The sequence below is a fragment of the Bidens hawaiensis genome, unplaced genomic scaffold, assembly GCF_021521415.1.
Source record: "Bidens hawaiensis isolate Kalapana, Puna unplaced genomic scaffold, B.hawaiensis_p1.1 tig00001236_1, whole genome shotgun sequence".
Lineage (NCBI taxonomy): Eukaryota > Viridiplantae > Streptophyta > Magnoliopsida > Asterales > Asteraceae > Bidens > Bidens hawaiensis.
In genome coordinates this window covers 1,052,545-1,073,014 of record NW_027491070.1, presented here as the reverse complement: position 1 = coordinate 1,073,014, position 20,470 = coordinate 1,052,545, and the positions used below count along the sequence as shown (strand labels likewise).

Here is a 20,470-nt window from a genome sequence, read left to right as displayed (position 1 = left end):
CAAACAAACTCCCTACACTTCAAGCTTCAAAAACTACTCACAAGTCGAGCCTGATCATTTACACCCCCTATATACTTAGATTTAAAATAAACTAGTATTTAGAACCCGCGCGTTATGACGGGACCGTTTACCGAACTAAAAATATACGCAAAAATGTTCAAACATGCATATTAACTTGTATAACATAAGTTCCAATATCTACCAAAAAAGTATTGATTGGTGTTCGAAAGTTGAAAACCATAGACTAAAAATAATAAGGAATAAAACAATTAAAATGAGGCTAACTTGCCGTGACAATTCAAGTAACATCATGATTGTCCGGAAAGAATGCATGATTGCTTGTATAATATAGTGGAACTTGTAACAAAAAGGAATAGTAAATATCCCTCACAATATGTAGAACCAAAAAACACGGCATGTCATAGCTACGAACTGATGCGGTTAGTATTGGTGGTACCAACACAAATTTGTAAACATAAATTAGTAAGTCTAAAAAACATATTTTAAATACGTGGTATCAAACATCGAAACACGGATATAAAAACATGTGACGATGAGATAATTTTAAATCATGCAAAAAGTTTTAGTCATTGTAAATATGAACTATAACAAATACGAAAGCTATGTTTAAGAAAATCGTTTAACCGAAAAATAAAACATGTAAAACTGACATTTACCCACGTTTAAGATTTAAAAATATAATCTGTTAAATAAAGGGAATGAAAACCATCGGATAATGTACTGATCTCTAATGCGATTTTAAAACATACATATAAATAACAAATAAGAAAGTAACGGTTAAATAATAAGAAACTAAAATTCAATGTAAAAAATTCAATATATGTAAAATGTAGCTAAGTTAATGCCTATCAAAGAAAGGAGCCTAAGAAAGATTTGTAGTGTATGTTTTGGTCAATAAAATATTAAAAAAATTACAGAGTAAATTGAATAGTTGTATTGTGAAGTGTATGTTTTGGTCAATAAAATATTAAAAAAATTACAGAGTAAATTGAATAGTTGAATTGTGATGAATTGTGAGGAAGCAGAGATCTGCTTTTTAATATATTAGCTAGTTGCCCGCGCAATGCAGCGGTGTATGTAGAAACGCAACCGTTGTTAGTACATTTGTAACCTTGCAATGTACGTGCGAAACACGACAGTGGTATGCATTTAACGTGACATCGGACGTGTAACTGGTGCCAGTAAGCGCACCACATAATGCCTATACGCGAGCAACCAGTATGCATAAACAATTTCATCCATGTAACTGCTGCTTGAACGCGCATAACAGGTGGCGACAAGCAAGAAGCAAAAATGAAATGTACAATAATTTCAAATAAACTACTTTTAACCCAATCATTTTTTACGAACCTATTTCGACCCGAAAGCGTTTTAACCCGAAGCCCGTTTTGACATTAACCCTTTCGATCTAAACTCACCCCGACATGAACTAAATTAACCCTTTTTGTATTAACCTGTTCCAACCCTAAACCGTTCCAACACCATTAGTCGAATATGCCCAACCTATTGTCGGTAATAATTGGTAATCATGTAACATGTTAGCTTTTTAAAAATTAATAAACTATAGCAATACCATACTCAAATTAAAGATAATAAAATGTTTGTTTTTATAATGTAACTTTTTAGAAAAAATATTAACATGTGAAAAGGTTACGGCCGTTAAAATGTTGTGGGGTAGTTGGTTAATAATTAGGGGGAAAATATGTAACTATTTAATATACTAACAAAACTTTATTAAAGTTGAAGGAACAAGATTGTATATTATATTTGGATATGCAAAGACTACTTTACCCTTAAATTCTTAAAATTCTATGCATTGTTTTTTGTATAATATACAACAAAAGTGGTACCTCTTAAAATTTAAGAGGTCCCTCACTCCAATATTATATATAGTATAGATATAGATATATTAATTAAAAAATGTCACTTAGCATAATCAGTTTATTTATTATAAATTCAAAATGTTACAAAATATATACTTGTTAACCAATTTCAATCATGTCAACAGTTATCAATAACCACCACCACAAAAGAAGTGAATTTCAATTATAAATCCACCAGTGACAAAACATTAAAATCAAAAGAAAAATCTAATAATATAAAATTTCTGTTTTTTTCCCTCAAAATCCCAACCAAAAGACCCAACACATCATCCAAAACCCAAGATTTAAAAAAGGTATGTATTCATATATCCATATTTCTTCCTTTCCATTCACTCTTCAATTCCATTATTAGCCAGTCTCTAATGATTGATTTAATGAACATAACCATGATCTTCTACTTTCCGAATGTGAACTCGACCTTCGAAAACTCGACCTTGAATACCGACCACCATCAACCGATGATCGAGACAAAGACGGGCTCGTGTCTGAAGCTCCCATGCAAAGACTCGAGCTCAGTTTCATCGACGGGAACTTTTGGCAGCTCAAGGATATAAGTGGAGATGGTAACTCGGGCTTGCATAAGGGGGTTGTATCAAGCGCAATGTTATCTGGATCTTCGGTTAAAGAAGTGCATGTGAAAAATGATAGCGGTAAGCTTGTTCGGGGCATCCCGAGTAGTGCTCGGGTGCCTGGAAGCTTCTTGAACGAGACGATCGCTTGGCGGCAAAGAGAGCAGGGGATGGAGCCTGGCGGCTCTTGGGAGGCGTTTGAGGCGGTGCTTGTGGAGCAAAGGTATAACGCGCAACGAGTGCAGAATTCATGAAAACAACCTGTTAATGTAGTTAACTCAAGTCAAGATTTATTCGGAGCAAAGGTATAACGCGCAACGAGTGCAGAATTCATGAAAACAACCTGTTAATGTAGTTAACTCAAGTCAAGATTTATTCACAAAAAAGGATTCAGTTCAGTTGAATGTGTCAAAAGGGGCTGTTAAAAAAAGCTCACGGCTCGCTCGAAATCGGCTTGTTTATAAAGTTGCTGAACCGTGATGGCTCGGTGTGTAACCGAGCCAAGCAGAAGACAAGGTTCGCTCAGCTAGTGGCTCACTCGTTAGCTAACTAGTTGACGCGTTTAAATTGAAGCCCAGATTTATATATGCATATGTGTGTGCGCAACTTAAAGCCATAAGACATTTTTAATAAAAAATAATAATATTAATAGATTCTCTTCAATCAATCAATCAATCATGCCCAGTAAAATCCCACCGACAGCAAAGCTATAAGTAGGGTCTGGGGAGGGTGGGATGTAGGCACACCGTACCTCTATCCAAAGGAATAAAGAGGTGGCTTCCAGAGAGACCCTCGGCTCAAAGTACATGTGTATGAAGCAAAATAAAGGAAATCAAAGTTTAACAGTTATATAAAAACTACTACTAATTATAATAATATTAATAATAAGATCACAGTTTAACAGCTATATAAAAACAGCTATATAAAAGCTAATAATAATTATAATAATAATAATAATATATGTAAGGGAAATACCATTATGGTATGTGACCTAAATAAGTTAAGTCTAAGCCCTAAGGTATTCAATTCTCTCTAAAAATCCTTAACTTTAATTCTACTTCTCCACGAATTCCTATCCTCAACCATGTCCTCGGAGAGGTTTAGGTCTATCAAATCATGCCTAATCCTCTCATCCCAAGTCAATTTCGGTCGTCCTCTACCCCTCCTCCCCTCTATAGTAATGTTTTCTACGGATCTAACAGGATTCGTCGTCTGTCTTCTCTTTACATGTCCAAACCATCTCAATCTCCCCTCTCTTATCTTGTCTGCTATGTTCGCCACCCCTAATCTCTCACGAAACACAACGTTTCTTATTCGGTCTAGCCTTGTGTGCCCACACATCCAACGTAGCATTCTCATTTCTGCTACCTCCATCTTCCGCACTTATGCCTTCTTGATGGCCCAACAATATGTTCCATATAGCATTGCAGGTCTAACTGCCACCCTATAGAATTTTCCCTTTAGTTTAGTCGGGAAACTCTTGTCGCACAATATACATGTGGCTGCTTTCCATCTACACCATCCTACCTGAACTCGGTGGGTCACATCACTGTCTAATTCCCCATCGCTCTGTACAAATGATCCTAAATACTTGAACTTCGTTACCTGCGGGACCACCTGCCCTTCAATTGTGATCTGTGCGTCTTCATTGTCGTTTATCCCACCAAAATCACAGTGGAGGTACTCCGTCTTAGATCGGCTAATCTTTAAACCTTTTGTCTCTAAGGTTGTTCGCCACTCCTCAAGCCTCATGTTTAGATCTTGTTTTTTCTCAGCAAGTAACACAATATCGTCTGCGAACATCATGCACCACGGGAGAGTCCCCTGAATCGACTTTGACAACTCATCCAAGACTACTGCAAAAAGAAACGGGCTCAACGCTGACCCCTGGTGAAGACCTACCTCTACAGGAAAGAAATCAGTATCCCCCACTGGCGCACGGACACTTGTTTCACTCCTGGTATACATATCCATAATTATCTCTATGTATTTCCTGGGCACTCTTCTACCCTCCAAGCACTCCCAGAACACCTGTCGTGGCACACTGTCGTAGGCCTTTTCTAGGTCAATAAACACCATATGTAGATCACGCTTCTTCTCCCTATACTTTTCCATTAATCTTCTTATAAGGTGTATTGCCTCTGTGGTGGAACGCCCCGGCATGAAGCCAAATTGGTTGACCGTAACCTGAGTTTCTCGTCTAAGTCTACCCTCAATCACTCTTTCCCATAGATTCATAGTATGACTTAGTAGTTTGATTCCTCGGTAGTTACCACAACATTGGGCGTCTCCTTTGTTCTTATAGATAGGAACTACAACGCTGCTCCTCCACTGGTCTGGCATCTTACCTGATTTGAGAATACTATTGAACAGAGTAGTTAACCACATGACTCCTTCCTCCCCCAGACACTTCCACACCTCGATGGGTATGTTGTCTGGGCCAACCGCCTTAGACCTTCCCATCCTCCTAAATGCATCCTTCACCTCTTCTCGTGTGATCCGTCGGCAGTAGCAGTTATTCAATTGTTGCCGTTGAAAGTTTGTGTTGTCATGTTCTTCTTGGTAAGCTCTCCCATTGTTAAAAAGATTGTGGAAGTAGGTTTGCCATCTTAGCTTGATGTCCTGCTCCTTGACCAGTACATGCCCATCTGTATCCTTTATGAACTTCACCGGTCCTAGATCTTGCCTTCTACGCTTTGGCAATCTTAAACATAGCATGTTCCCCCTCTTTTGTTTCTAGACTTTCATACATCCGTTTAAAGGCCGCCTTCTTTGCTTCCGCCACTGCCTTCTTCGCTTCTATCTTGGCCGTTTTGTAGTTGTCCCTCAATTCCACTCGCTCCTCCTCATTCGTGCACCTCATTAGCTCCCTAAAACATCCTTGTTTATCCCTTATCTTGTCTTGCACTGCGTCATTCCACCACCAAGACTCCTTATGCCCACTTGTCTTTCCTGTTGTGACCCCGAGAGTCTCCTTTGCTACTTGGATGATCTTTGTCTCCATAGCTTCCCATATATGAGTTGAGTCCCCATTTAGTCGAGCCCGCGTATGCAGTATGAGTTTATCCTTAAACAGTAGGAGATTTTCGTCCTTCAAATTTCCCCATCGAATTCTCGGTGTACCTTTTCTTCTCTCGAACAGTCAGCTTATTTCTGAAGGCTATATCTGTCACTAGTAGTCGATGTTGAGTCACAACTGCCTTCCCAGGTATGACTTTGCAGTCCTTCCACCAACGTCGGTCTCCTTGCCTCATCAAAAGGTAGTCAATTTGCGTGTCGCGTCCGCCACTGCTAAAAGTGATTAAATGAGAATCTTGTTTCCTAAAATAAGAATTTATAATACCTAGGTCATGTGCCACCGCAAACTCTAGAAGATCTGTTCCGGTCTCATTCCTATCACCAAAACCGAAACCCCCATGTACGGCTTGAAAACCATCGTTAGCCTTACCAATGTGTCCATTAAAATCACCTCCTATGCAAATCCTCTCCCCCCTAGGTATGCCCCCTACCACTGCGTCTAGGCAATCCCAAAATTCTCTCTTTTCCTGATCCCCTAAGCCTACATGAGGCGCGTAGGCGGAGACTACTGCCACTACTTCCTCTCCTAGTACTAATTTCAACACCATAATCCTGTCATTATGTCTTATCACCTCCACCACACTAGTGTGTATTTCCTTAGCCACTAGAAACCCCACTCCATTCCTAGCTCCATCAGACCCCGAGTACAACAACTTATACCCATTACACTCAGCCCCTCTATGTCCTTTCCACTTAGTCTCCTGGAGGCATGCTATCTGAACCCTACGTCTTTTAAGCACATCTACCAATTCTAGCAACTTACCATTTAATGTTCCTACATTCCAAGAAGCCAAACGCAATATACGCTCCCTATCTTTACTCTTTCCTACACCCCTCGTTTCAGGACATGGTCTCAAGTAATAGTCATGGTTCCTCGCTCTATGGTTGCAACTAATCACACAAACACAAGCAATAGAACACCAAATCAATAATAATAATAATAATAATAATAATAATAATAATAATAATAATAGTAACAAAAACTAATAATAATAATAATAATAATAATAGTGTGTAGCAATAACACAAGCAATTGAAGTTAGATCATGAAACCCAATACCCAGCTCTATTCAAACAAATCGGGCAGCTAACCCAACTCAAATTGTGAAATTGACAAGTGCAAAAGTGCTCAGAAAGAAACAAGATTAGTGAGGATGGTGAAGATTAAAGGGGTAGAAATACCTGTGTACCGCAAAAACTATAAATAAGACGTAAAAAAATTCGCCGGCCGACTTACGATCTCGTTGTCTCGCTCCTTCGGTTTCGAGCGGTGGCTTGCGGGTGGTTTGTGGTGGTGACGAGGGGCGAGTGGAGAAGAGAGACTTACCTGTTGTCGGAAGCTTTCCAGTTGATACCGCCGGAAAAACTGCCGGAGGACTTGTACGGAGATGTGAATGTTGGGGGTAATTGGTAATTGTACGGAGAGAACGTTGGGACTTTTGAACGTTATTAATAGAGTTCATTTATAAATACGAGTAAAATATAAAATAAATGAGCAGGCTCGAGCTTTTAATTAGCCGAGCTTGAGCTTGAGGTAAGCATTTCAGCCCGTTAAGATAAGAGAGCCAAGCCAGAGCCCACCATGGCTTGGCTCGGCTCGGCACGGCTCGTTTACAGCCCTACTAACAGGTCAAACTGGGTTGCATATCCCAAAACACTTTTGCCAAATAAATTTTAGTTTTTTTGCTATAAATAGTTTGTATCTCATCAAATGGTTTTGATGAAACTTGAACCATGCAAATAAAACTAATTAGCATGTCTTACGCATTAAAGATTCAACTGTAAGCGACATTAAACATGTTCCACCAGCTTGACCCATTCCTTTCATAATTAAACGGGCCATAGTTGCCCCCCTCTAAATTGATTGTTTTCAAACACTTGTTTTCAAACACTCGTTTACAGCCCTACTAACAGGTCAAACTGGGTTGCATATCCCAAAACACTTTTGCCAAATAAATTTTAGTTTTTTTGCTATAAATAGTTTGTATCTCATCAAATGGTTTTGATGAAACTTGAACCATGCAAATAAAACTAATTAGCATGTCTTACGCATTAAAGATTCAACTGTAAGCGACATTAAACATGTTCCACCAGCTTGACCCATTCCTTTCATAATTAAACGGGCCATAGTTGCCCCCCTCTAAATTGATTGTTTTCAAACACTTGTTTTCAGCTTATAGCAGAAAGAATTTAATTTTAAGTACGCATTATGTTATACCTTCTGCAGCAATGGCACACTTGTTCTCCAAACAAACAGCACAAGGATCCGAACATATGGAAAGCGAATCGTCGCTCCATCCACACTCTCTGCACATTAAAAAACAAACATTTCAGAACATAAAACACACTCAACGTAGACTTTTGACATCAAAATCTGAAGTTGACTTTACAATTAAGAATCTTAAAAGATAAATTACCGAGCAATCCTAACAACACTCATAAGAGGAAGACACAAGTATGGAGAAGAAGTCGTTTCCTCGCCTTGCGGTTGTTCAACCAACACTTCCTCAAGCCAATCTCTATTCCAATAACGAGCCACCGCCAATGGGGTCCACCTTTAAATGTAAGTCAACAAGTTAACATAACACCAAAAAAACAGAACTTGGGAATTTACAATCATACCCTTTCGAATTTTCGGCAGTTAGGCTCGCTCCCCTAGCTATCAGATACTTAAAAAACAAAAAAAAAACATATATCGATGCATTAGTCAAAAGTCAAAGATCTTGAGGCGTTGAAAAAGTCAAAGTCAAAACATACTTGACAACATTGTGCATTTCCACCACACGCAGCATAATGAAGGGGCGTGCTTCCAGAACCTAAAAGACAACAACTTTCCCTCAAATTCACAATCAACTCTACAAAATGAATATTAACCCAATCTCAAAATAAGTTACCAATCAAGTCAATCGTCGTGCCGGCATCCACGGTAACTTCATTTACAGAAGCCCCCAAATCAACGAGTAACTGTACAGTATCAACATGACCGTTTAACGCAGCCATATGAAGAGCTGTCACGCCACCATCAGCAGGTCTATTAACCGTTTCATAAAGTGATCTATTCATGAAAAAGATTTCAAGATTAGTCAAACCCGTCACCAAAAAAGTCAAAAGCTGTCTCATTTGAAGTTCTTAAAGCATACCCTTCGTCAAATTCCGAGACAAACTCTTCAATTTCTGATCTTTTGTTAACAAGATTATAAAAATTAGAAACACTGTGGATATAGTCAGCAAGAAGGATCCGAATGCATCTTGAATGTCCATTAAGAGCAGCCAAATGCAGTGCGGTACCTCCATTTAGATAATCAGCTTTGTGAATCTATATTCAAGAATCCTTCGTTAGCCTAAAAAAATTTTATTCCCAATTTACCCCTAACAATGCATTAATATGATATAAACACGTACGTTTGCTTTGTAAAGAATCAAAGTCAGAACAACCTCCCAGTGACCATATTGACAAGCTTGCATCAAAGCAGTCTATTCAACATTTCAACAAGAAACATAAAGATATAAACTTTATACATGTCACGAAATCTTTATAACATATGATGATCAAAGAAATTAAATCCTAACCTGCCCGCGATAGTTTCTGAGATTAATATCAACCCCAGATTCGATCAAAAGCGAAACGATCTAAAACCAAACACCAACAACCATCAACTTAACTTATGATTTAAATCAAATGAATTATATCTAACATTTTTTTTTTTGAAATATGCAACTTATGATACCTCATGGTGACCTTGAGCTGCAGAGTAATGAAGAGGCGAATTCCGGACACCGAAAGTCGAATACCGAGCAAGTCTCGGGTTATATTCGAGTAAAGCTTTAGCTTCTTGAACATCACCATCTCGTGCAGCCGAAACGAGGCGTTCACCGGATGCAGAGCACCCGAATGAATTACCCATAAGGCTAAAGAATCTCATGACAAAAACTAATTATAAAAGAAACCAAATGTGTTCTACATTATTTGATCATCATCATCATCATCATCATCATCATCATCATCATCATCCAACTAATTTGACCTAAATAAAACTGACATGATCATATTGATTCATAATAATAATAATATAACCAAACCCCAAATCAATACCATACTCAATTTCCCCAAATATGTAAAAACAAAACCCTAATTTCACCGAATTAATAAGCAAATTGGGGTAATAATGGAAAAAGATTGAAACCCACGAGTGTTTATGGGTAAAGATGGTGACTTTGGAGATGGGTTTTGCGAATTATGCGGAAAAAAACCGAAGATCTTGAAGGGATTTATCGAAAATTACGTAATAATATTGTTGTGTCGTGTAAACCAAATGTAACTTACTATGTGGGTATGAATTATGATCATATAATAATGATAATAATAATCAAAGAATTGGGAATTTGGGATTGAAACGGTGGTGGTGAGTGGTGACCCACCAGATGAAATGGAAATGGAGGATGAAATGGGATTTGATTTGATTGGTTTAATACCTACTTAATCACTGCTAGTAATGTAATTGAGTGATGGAAATGTCGGTTACTAAATATATTAATTCAGATTTGTGGGTTAGCAGGATTTTTCAGCGGCACCAAGGTGATAACGTGAGACGATAACGTGAGACTAGTGAGTAGAATAGAGGTGTTTTAAAAAATCTGTATCCGTATTCGAAATTCTGAATCTGAATTATCCGAACATCTAAAATATTTTTAATTGTTAAATAAGAAATATTATTTATAAATTTCGGATAAATTTTTGATATTTCTTGATAGTTTTCGGATATTTCGGATAATTTTCAGATAATTCGGACAATTTTTCAGACATTTCGGATATTCGAAATGTTTTTTAAAGTAATTCGTTAAAGTCTTTTATAATTAATATTTATTTCGGATATTCAGTTCATTGCTTGATCGGATATCCGAAATTTTGGATTCAGATTCATATTCGGATTGTGAAATCCACTATCCAAAAGGTTCAGATATCTGAAGTCCATATAACCGACTTTGAACACACCTAGCATTCACTAGTTGGATACTTGAATTGAGGGGTTTTATCTCATTGCATTGTCGTACATTCAGACAAATGTTCACGGGCACTAGCCTTTTATTGGGTTTTCTTCGGATCAAAAGATGAGTGTGTCTCGCTATAATGAATTTAGCTTATAGGTGATTTGAATAATTAGTTGGCTATTAAAACATTTTACTTAAGAAATATAATGGATTTGAATGAGATTTAATTTTTCACTATTATTTAATTAATGCTTGGATATACTATTATTATATTATACTTACGGAAATTAAGAATTCAGTTTTTAAGTCATTTATTAGCTGTGTTGTCGGTTTTTTAAGTGGGATGTTTAGTTGGTAGTACTTGTATTGGTTGGAAATTTAATTAAAAAATAATAATTTGTGATAATGAGATTTAGTTTTGCTATTTGTTAAATTATGGGTAAACTCAGATCCTCGTGGTATTTGATTCGAAGATAATTGTATTTAGATCGGTTCTTTTTTTGTTTTTATTTTTTTTAAGGTATTTCATTTTTAGTATTAGGCATAACCGATCGAAAAAAATCAAATCCGAACATGAGTAATAGTTCTTCATCTGTGTTTCATGCCCAGTTGTTATTGTCGAGTATCATTTTCATCAACTGTAAGATGTCAACTTAATCTTTAATATTGTTTTGTTGAGATTTTCATCAATTTGTAGACGTATTTTAAGATTATTTGATCATTAGGTGTCTTTTGTTACCCAAGTGCAAATTGAAACCAAATTCCCGAGCTTTTTCGATTTATCTCCTCCAGGTTATTGTGCATGACGTGTTGTTGCTCAAGTCTTGGCGAATGCTTGTTTCTAGTAGTAATAGATAGGCATTGACTACGATCAATAAGTGATTAAAAAAGGTTGAAAAGACCTTTAACCTAACCGTATTGAACAAGTTATTATATACTTGTAAGGTCGAGTCTATATAAAAACATACATGTGTAAGGTTATGTGCATTTTAAAAATATGTTATAGCCGAAGAATGCTAACAACGATTGATGACCTAAAAGCCTAAAGGGACGTGCCTCCTCGTATTATCATGGTTGTCCTTTGGGAATCTCTTACTCATCCTCCCACTAATTATTTCCCCTTTTTATTAAAGTAAAAGCCATTACTATATATAGAAAAGTAAAGAAAAATATATACATGTATAAAATAAAGCCTTGATATCAAGAATTTAATATACATATCCTTCACTTATGGTCAAGTGGTAGGAGGTTTGGGTTCTCCGGTGTAGATTCAAGTTTGAATCTCACTTATGTCATTTTTTGGTGGATATTGGTAATGAAATATTTGAGCTAAGCCTTATGCAAAGGTTGTTAGTTCGAACCCTGGGTCCACCCGAGTTTTCGTCCCACCATGTGTTACGCCAGAGAATTCTGCTCTTTTTGTGGCACTACAATGGTCAAGTGGCAGACAGCGGTATGGTTTCCCGTGGGAACGCCCAAGCCAAACTTTGAAGCCAACGTGAGCCCGATTAAGACATCATAGTCTGGCCAGAGTGTGGCATCTGTGCTCTCCAAAAATACATATTTATTAAACTCTTATTAATTACTTCAAATTAAAAAATTGAAAATTTAGAAATTCAGTTCAGTTTAGGTTTTATTACATTCAAAACCAAAACTAAACTATAAGTTCGGTTTATATAAAACATAAAACTAAAACCGCCGGTTTGGTATTTTCGACTTCAGATAGGTTTTTTCGGTTTCATGCAAACTCGTTCATCCAGTCCGACTAGTAACTCATCGATTTAAACGAACTCAACCAACCCGATTATGCACTTAGTCCCTAATTAGACAGGCTGCTCATGTCCGGTTATGAGAATAATGCATTTACAACCATTGACATAACTATTGATGATCGAATAGGTACAAACCAAAAGCATAATCAAGTGTTATTTATATAAAATGGATTATTTGTTTAATGTATATAAAGCTTAACGAAACGTATATACTTGGCTGGAGATCGGAGACCATGTTTTAGTCCGAAAGTGACTACATATTCTGCTTCTAGAAAACATTTGAAACTCTTTGTTCTTTTTAATATAGGAATCCGTGATCTTATAAGAATAGTTTTCTTTTTCATCGACTCTCAAGATTCGTGTGACATAGGATTAATCAACATGTACCTTTAACTCTTTTAATAAGTTTTATTAATAGACCTACTTTGATTTAATTTATATGTTTTTAATGGTTTCGTTGATTTTTAAAATGAGTAAATTGCGGTTTTCGTCCATGTTGTTTGTCTAAATCAGCAGTTTTAGTACAATAGTTTCAAATTTGCGATTTTCGTTATTGTGGTTTCATTTCACCTACAATTAAACCCAACCACACTAACGCCGTTAAGTCTGATCATTAAACTCAAGTGTGCCCCTCATGTAAGGGCAACTTTGTCCTTTTTTCCCCAAATACACCCCAACCCTTCCGTGAGAGGGCTTGCGGATTACGGTTGAGGTCTATTTGGGGAGAAAAATGACAAAATTGTCCATCACGTGAGGGGCACACTGATGGGTTTAACGACCAGACTTAACGGGGTTAGTGGGATCGGGTTTGATTGCAAGTGATGTGAAACCACATGGACGGAAATCGCAAATTTAAAACTATTGGACTAAAATCGTAAATTTGGACAAACCACATTTACGAAAACCGCAGTTCACTCTTTTTAAATCTATTATTATCAACGTTTACCCTCATATTTCGTTTATAATTAAAAAATGGAAGCGTCACCCGTGACTTTACATCCTAAGAACAACACATAATGATCGGTTGATCACATGGATATAGACTTTAACTTTAAAGTTTCAAGATTGTAAGCATCAGAAAGTGATGTTACTTTAAAGTTTAAAAAACAAATAACTAAAGGAAATTAAGTATCCATGCCCTTCAATACAGGGATGACAATATGATGGCCATTGTTAATGTCGGTTTATAACGTGATTGTAAGACTATGTCTCGTATACGGTATGGTATCCGTCTAGTATTTGTCCGGTAATCTATATTTAGGTATTTGTTGGGGAATTACCGTCAAGTAACAGGTAAACATGATACCCACAAAAAATTAGAAATATGAAAACCAAAATTTAGTAGATTAACATATTACCCAAGGGTAAAAAGACTAAAAACAAATAAAAGTAAAATGTGACGAGCATGGGTCAAGTAAACGGGAATATGCATATTGGGTAATTGGGACGAGTATGACATAATATCATACCTGTTTTGTTACATACCCACGAAAATTTTTAACTAATATCATATCGAAAACTTGTGTCATTACGCGGTCAAGAATAAAGTATATGACATTTTGGTGGTTGAATCCGAGGGTAATAACATGGTGAGTATTATTCATTACAAGGTGACATCCTTGACATTCACCTTCCTCTGGTTGCTTTTATGGCAAACATGAGGTTGTCAAAATTTTGGAATACTTTTTTTTTGGAATACCAATAGCAAAAGATCAACATAAAGAAAGATTGAGTTTTGTTTAAAACGAGTAAAATTGCGGTTTTCGTCCATGTGGTTTGTTCAAATTTGTAGTTTTAGTCCTATAGTTTCAAATTTGCGATTTTCGTCCATGTGGTTTCATTTCACTTGCAATTAAACCAACCCCACTAACCCCGTTAAATCTGATCGTTAAACTCATTAGCATGCACCTCACGTGAGGGGCAATTTTGTCATTTTTCTCCCCAAATAAACCCCAACCTTAATTCACAACTCACAAGCCCCCTCACGTGAGGGGCTAAAGTGTATTTGGGGAAAAAGGACAAAATTGCCCCTTACGTGAGAGCACGCTGATGAGTTTAACGATCAGACTTAACGGGGTTAATGGGTTGGGTTTATTTGTAAGTGAAACGAAACCATAGATACGAAATCGCAGATTTGAAACTATTTGATTAAAACAACAAATTTGGACAAACCATATAGACGAAAATGACAATTCACTCGTTTAAAACAAAGCATATAATTAAATATAAAAGTTAAAACCCAATATGTATTTAAACCCATTATCTTATCTTATATAGTTTAGACCCATATAAACAAATAAACCCAATTTCCATTTAACCCAACTAAGCCTAAAAATGTCTTAAAATTTAAACTTGTCTCGAAAACACAAAGATATATGATGGATTACGTACAACTTATATGTCTTAACTCCACAGATCATGTTTGATGGGTTGTGGAGCATGGGGTTTACTTGTCAAGTGACCAAAGATGCAACGGGTGGGGTTTCTTTGTACCCAGAAAAGAAAACTAGTGCCTTTAATACGTGATATGATGGTTAAGAGTGAATAATTGTATGTTTTTAAATGTGATTACAAGAACGAGAGAATGAAGTAATTGCATTTAAGGATAACTAGATCTTGGATGGCAAAATTTTACACTAAATAATTTGTATGGTTTCTTTTTACATAAATTGGAACCAATTTGTCATGTTATAAAATTAAATAAATTAAACTTTTCTATTCATTTATTGAATTAATATTTAATGAGTGAAAACGTGAACTAATTATATAAATATTAATATCTACCATGTTTATGTACCTTTGGTTTAATATATTCTTAATAAATCAACAAAGTAATCATTTATAAATTGATTGATAATAAGCTTTAGCTCAACTAAAATTGAAGGAAAAATGAAGATTTGGGATGAATATAACAATGTCTTAAGTTCGAATTTGATTTTAGACGGGTTATACTGCAGTGAGCCTTGCCAGGGGGGGGGGGCCGAAATAATAGATGGTGGGCTTGGGCCACACAACCTTTTGTAACTCGGTGACCCCGGATAGCTAGACTTTATTTGCCGGTCCTTCATAAAAAATAACTTATAAAACGATTGAAAAATGATACTCTTTATGAGACTCTTAATAATTTGACCAGATTTGATTTGAGCTATAGGCTATGATTGGGCTTTCAGCCCTTTACACATATTTTAGGGCTTTTGTAATTCTTTTACTATATGACCCGTTTACTTAATAGGCCCAGTTTTATAAATAGTGGGGTACCAGGTACCCCATAGGCCCATAATACTACAATTGGCTGGGTAGGAATGGGGTCATGTCATTAGAGGTGAAAAAAAAAACCCGAACCCGGAACCGGACCCGAAATAAATACCCGGAACCGTTTTTTCTAATACCCGGGGTTTTTATACCCGACCCTACCCGTAGGGTACGAATAGGGTATGCATTTTGGCACTAAAACCCGAACCCGAACCGAACCCGATTTGTACCCGGTAATACCCGAACCCGAAACCGGGGTATTCCATTACCCGAAACCGGGTATTTCAAATACCCAATGTATACCCGAAAAATACTTTAAAAATACCCGAATAATACCCCTAAAAAGTGTAAACTTTTAAAAAATCCAATCTATACCAAAAAAATACCCGAAAAAAAACCCGTAAATAGGGTTTTTTCAATACCCGATAATAGGGTATTCAAACATCCGGTTTTAGAATACCCGGTGCTAAACCCGACCCGAACCCGATGCATATGGTATGGTTTTTAGTAGGGGTGCAAACTAGCCGAGCCGAGTCCGAGCTCGACTAGGCTCGAGCTCGGCTCGTTTAACTTACACAGAGCTCGAGCTCGGCTCGTTTCGAGCTCTATTTTCAAAGCTCGAGCTCGGCTCGTGAATGGATTTTGAAGCTCGAGCTCGGCTCGGGCTCGGCTCGTTTATTATTTATCAAATATTTTTTTATACAATTATAATTATTTTATATATTTTTTATATTATAATTTTATTTATAAAAGAATATATATTATTTAGTTGTTTTTATTTATTTTTTCATAACATTATATTTATTAATTAATAATTATTAAATATATATTTTTAAAAAATTATATAAATGACAGGCTCGTTAAGGCTCGCGAGCCGGCTCGAGCTCGATAAGTAAAGTTCGGGCTCGTTTATTAAACGAGCTTATTTTTAGGCTTGAGCTCGGGCTCGATAAAGCTCGGCTCGATCGAGCTTTTTAACGAGTCGATCTCGAGTAGCTCGCGAGCAGCTCGGCTCATTTGCACCCCTAGTTTTTAGAGACAATACCCTACCCGAACCCGACCAGATTACTACCAATACCTGATCATACCCGTACCCGGTCATTCCCGAACCCGGGTATTTAAAAAACCCGATTTGTACACCTCTACGTGTCATTATGTGACAACTCACAAGTCACAAGTGGGCATACAATGCAACATGTTTTAAAGGCAGGTCCAATTTACCACCTACAAAAACCACAAATTCATATTATTAACTTGTTTCAAATTCTTTCTATACCCTCTTTTAGTAATCCCAATTATTTCTTTCCCTTTTTTAAAAAAGTCTTGTTTTTGTTGTCTAAAACATGGTGTTTTTGGTAACACGCTTATTATTAAAAAAAAAAATGTACGATCGTCTGTAGGGTACATTTCGTGCCCTGTAACTACGAGTTTGGTCAATCAATAGCCTCTTGCAAATCACACGTTTGTCGGTTTAAAGTAACCGTGTTGAAAAAAAAAATTTGATGAATATAAATTCTTTTTTGATACGGATATACATGTTCAAAATAAACCTGCTGGATTGTTACGCCCTTATAGATGGAGGAGAAATAGAGTGGGACGGTCAGGAGATTTCCCAAAAGGGCTTCCTTTTGGGGTTTTCAGGGTTCGATTGTCACAAATGTAAAAGTCAGTTGATATTGTGGGCATAACTATTGGAGGATTCTTGTTTCGAATTAAAGGAGACATTGTCAAACTAGCAGTAAGCATGTGAGCCATTGCTTTGACGCCGTTTCATAAAAATATATATTCAAACTAATGTGGGATCATCCGCTCATACATACTTGTATATGTTCTATATAAAAATGAACTAGAATTTTATATATGTGTTTACCTTTTTCCTTTTCAAAACATAGTTTCCAAATTTAAGGAAATCATAATTAGAGTGATTGCTTTTATAATACTTGGAATACATTTTTCTTTTTGAAGTTATAAAATATATTCAAGACTACATGACTACATGAATGAATCAAAAGTCGCTTCATTATTAATAATTAATAATTGTAATTGTATTAAATAAATGTATTAAATTATTCATGATAGATGATTGTATTTTTGACTCTCAAGGGAGAACCAATTAACAAGGGATTTAAGTGACCAAATTGCCCTATGGATTGAGTTGATTGAAAACACCCTTACTTTGATTTCTATAGATGCATGATTGGAGGGAACAAGCAAGCATGGTGCTATAAAAAAGTTTACTTATCTACAAAAAGATGAACAAGTTAAAAGGCATCTTGTGATTTGTCATCCACTTGGAATAGTTTGTAAATGATCATCTTGAAAATATCCTACTCTTTGTGGGTTTTATAAAGTTGCAATTAAAGGTTTTAAACTTGATATTAGAGAAATGATATAAAAAAGTATATAACTTTTTATTCCTTGTGGGGTTTTTATAAAGTTTGAGGACCCATCCATACTTTTCAATCAATAGCCTCTTGCAAATCACACGTTTGTCGGTTTAAAGTAACCGTGTTGAAAAAAAAATTTTGATGAATATAAATTCTTTTTTGATACGGATATACATGTTCAAAATAAACCTGCTGGATTGTTACGCCCTTATAGATGGAGGAGAAATAGAGTGGGACGGTCAGGAGATTTCCCAAAAGGGCTTCCTTTTGGGGATTTCAGGGTTCGATTGTCACAAATGTAAAAGTCAGTTGATATTGTGGGCATAACTATTGGAGGATTCTTGTTTCGAATTAAAGGAGACATTGTCAAACTAGCAGTAAGCATGTGAGCCATTGCTTTGACGCCGTTTCATAAAAATATATATTCAAACTAATGTGGGATCATCCGCTCATACATACTTGTATATGTTCTATATAAAAATGAACTAGAATTTTATATATGTGTTTACCTTTTTCCTTTTCAAAACATAGTTTCCAAATTTAAGGAAATCATAATTAGAGTGATTGCTTTTATAATACTTGGAATACATTTTTCTTTTTGAAGTTATAAAATATATTCAAGACTACATGCAGGGGCGGATCCAGCATACAAACGGGTGGTTCCCCGGAACCACCCGAGTTTCGAAATAATAGTGTACGGATATATAGAAGACGCGTAGGAACCACCTTATAAATTAAGAGGGAACCACCTAAAAAAAATTCCTGGATCCGCCACTGACTACATGATTACATGAATGAATCAAAAGTCGCTTCATTATTAATAATTAATAATTGTAATTGTATTAAATAAATGTATTAAATTATTCATGATAGATGATTGTATTTTTGACTCTCAAGGGAGAACCAATTAACAAGGGATTTAAGTGACCAAATTGCCCTATGGATTGAGTTGATTGAAAACACCCTTACTTTGATTTCTATAGATGCATGATTGGAGGGAACAAGCAAGCATGGTGCTATAAAAATGTTTACTTATCTACAAAAAGATGAACAAGTTAAAAGGCATCTTGTGATTTGTCATCCACTTGGAATAGTTTGTAAATGATCATCTTGAAAATATCCTACTCTTTGTGGGTTTTATAAAGTTGCAATTAAAGGTTTTAAACTTGATATTAGAGAAATGATATAAAAAAGTATATAACTTTTTATTCCTTGTGGGGTTTTTATAAAGTTTGAGGACCCATCCATACTTTTCAATTTTTCATCAGGTAGGATATCTGGAACATATAATAAACATCTATATCTTTTAAATTGTATGTGTCATAAAAGTAGTCATTTTCTTGTACATATTATATCCAAGGGCGGACTTACCCTTACCGTATGAGGATCGGATGTCTCTTGTGAAATATTCTTTGGTGCTTGAAGAAACGTGGATCGACTCACTGGTAGACGATCTACTTTCCTCGGGTGTGATTATGCTATTTCACCGATGGATCTCTGGGATCTGGGTTCTTCCACCTACAAAATGAACAGCACCGTAAACTTACCCCTCAGAAAGGGACAGAGGGGTCCTCTTTGGGGTAACCCTCCGGTGTGAGAATAAGTATTTGTAGGAGAAGATAATAATATGAGAGTAAGGAATTTGGAGTGTATTGCTTAATGTAGCTGAATACTCTGTAATTGGATGTAATTGGATGTGGTATTTATAGTGCTAGGGTTTCCAATGATTGGGCTCAGACCCAATTAGGGCTTTGTTGGCCTCTTCCAATTGCTTTGCGCCACGTGTCCTTTGGGACACCTGGTGCTTTTTCATTGGTTATAATCACGTGGTAGCACATGGGTTTTGCTGAGTTGTCCACCTTTCATTGGCAGCTGTCAACATCAGCATATTCTTATTCCTTAAAAAGATACCTTCTGGAAGGTTGTCTGACGTGCACAATCAAGGTTGCCCTAATCCTGATTTGGATAAGGACGAGGTTGATTATGTGCATGTGTGATACGCGCCTATCCTGAGGATGCACGAGGTCTTCTCTTTATTCTCACGCGCAGATGTTTCATGCGCAGATGTGATATGCACGAGCATGTGATATGCGCCACGCGCGGATGCGCCACGCGCATATATGATATGCGTGAGCATATGTGATGCGTGAGCATATGTGATGCGTGAGCATATGTGATGCCTGAGCACCTGTGGTGCCTGAGCATATGATGCCTGAGCATATGATGCCTGAGCATGTGATGCATGAGCATATGTGATATGCGTGAGCATATGTGATATGCGCCATGCGCGTAGGTTTTGGCTTTGTGCCTTCATAATGTCTTGATTTCAAGCCTCTTGTCCATATCTTGTGGGTTGACCCGCCTCGCTCGGTGTTGAGGCGGGTACATACCTCTTCAAGCCCCCCCAGTCTAATGTGTGTCTTGTCTCGCGCGAGCGAGGTAAGATAGATATTAGACTTAATAGTTTGCTCTTTTAGTAGGGGTTTGTCTTTTTCTTCTTATTATTCATCGTTGCGCGA

The 20,470-nt window shown here is 36.6% G+C and overlaps 1 protein-coding gene across 1 annotated transcript; it reads right to left on the bottom strand.

The window, feature by feature from the left end:
• Positions 1-2,062: 2,062 nt before the first annotated feature.
• Positions 2,063-9,512, bottom strand: LOC143568481 (E3 ubiquitin-protein ligase XBAT32-like). The gene is made up of 10 exons (XM_077054636.1): positions 9,280-9,512; positions 9,122-9,181; positions 8,954-9,025; positions 8,692-8,867; positions 8,446-8,606; positions 8,309-8,367; positions 8,174-8,220; positions 7,969-8,106; positions 7,770-7,858; positions 2,063-2,734 (listed from the first exon to the last, which is right to left on the bottom strand). The coding sequence occupies exons 1-10, from the start codon at positions 9,472-9,474 to the stop codon at positions 2,253-2,255; spliced, it is 1,479 nt and encodes a 492-aa protein (XP_076910751.1). The 5' UTR covers positions 9,475-9,512; the 3' UTR covers positions 2,063-2,252.
• Between the last annotated feature and the right edge of the window lie 10,958 nt (positions 9,513-20,470).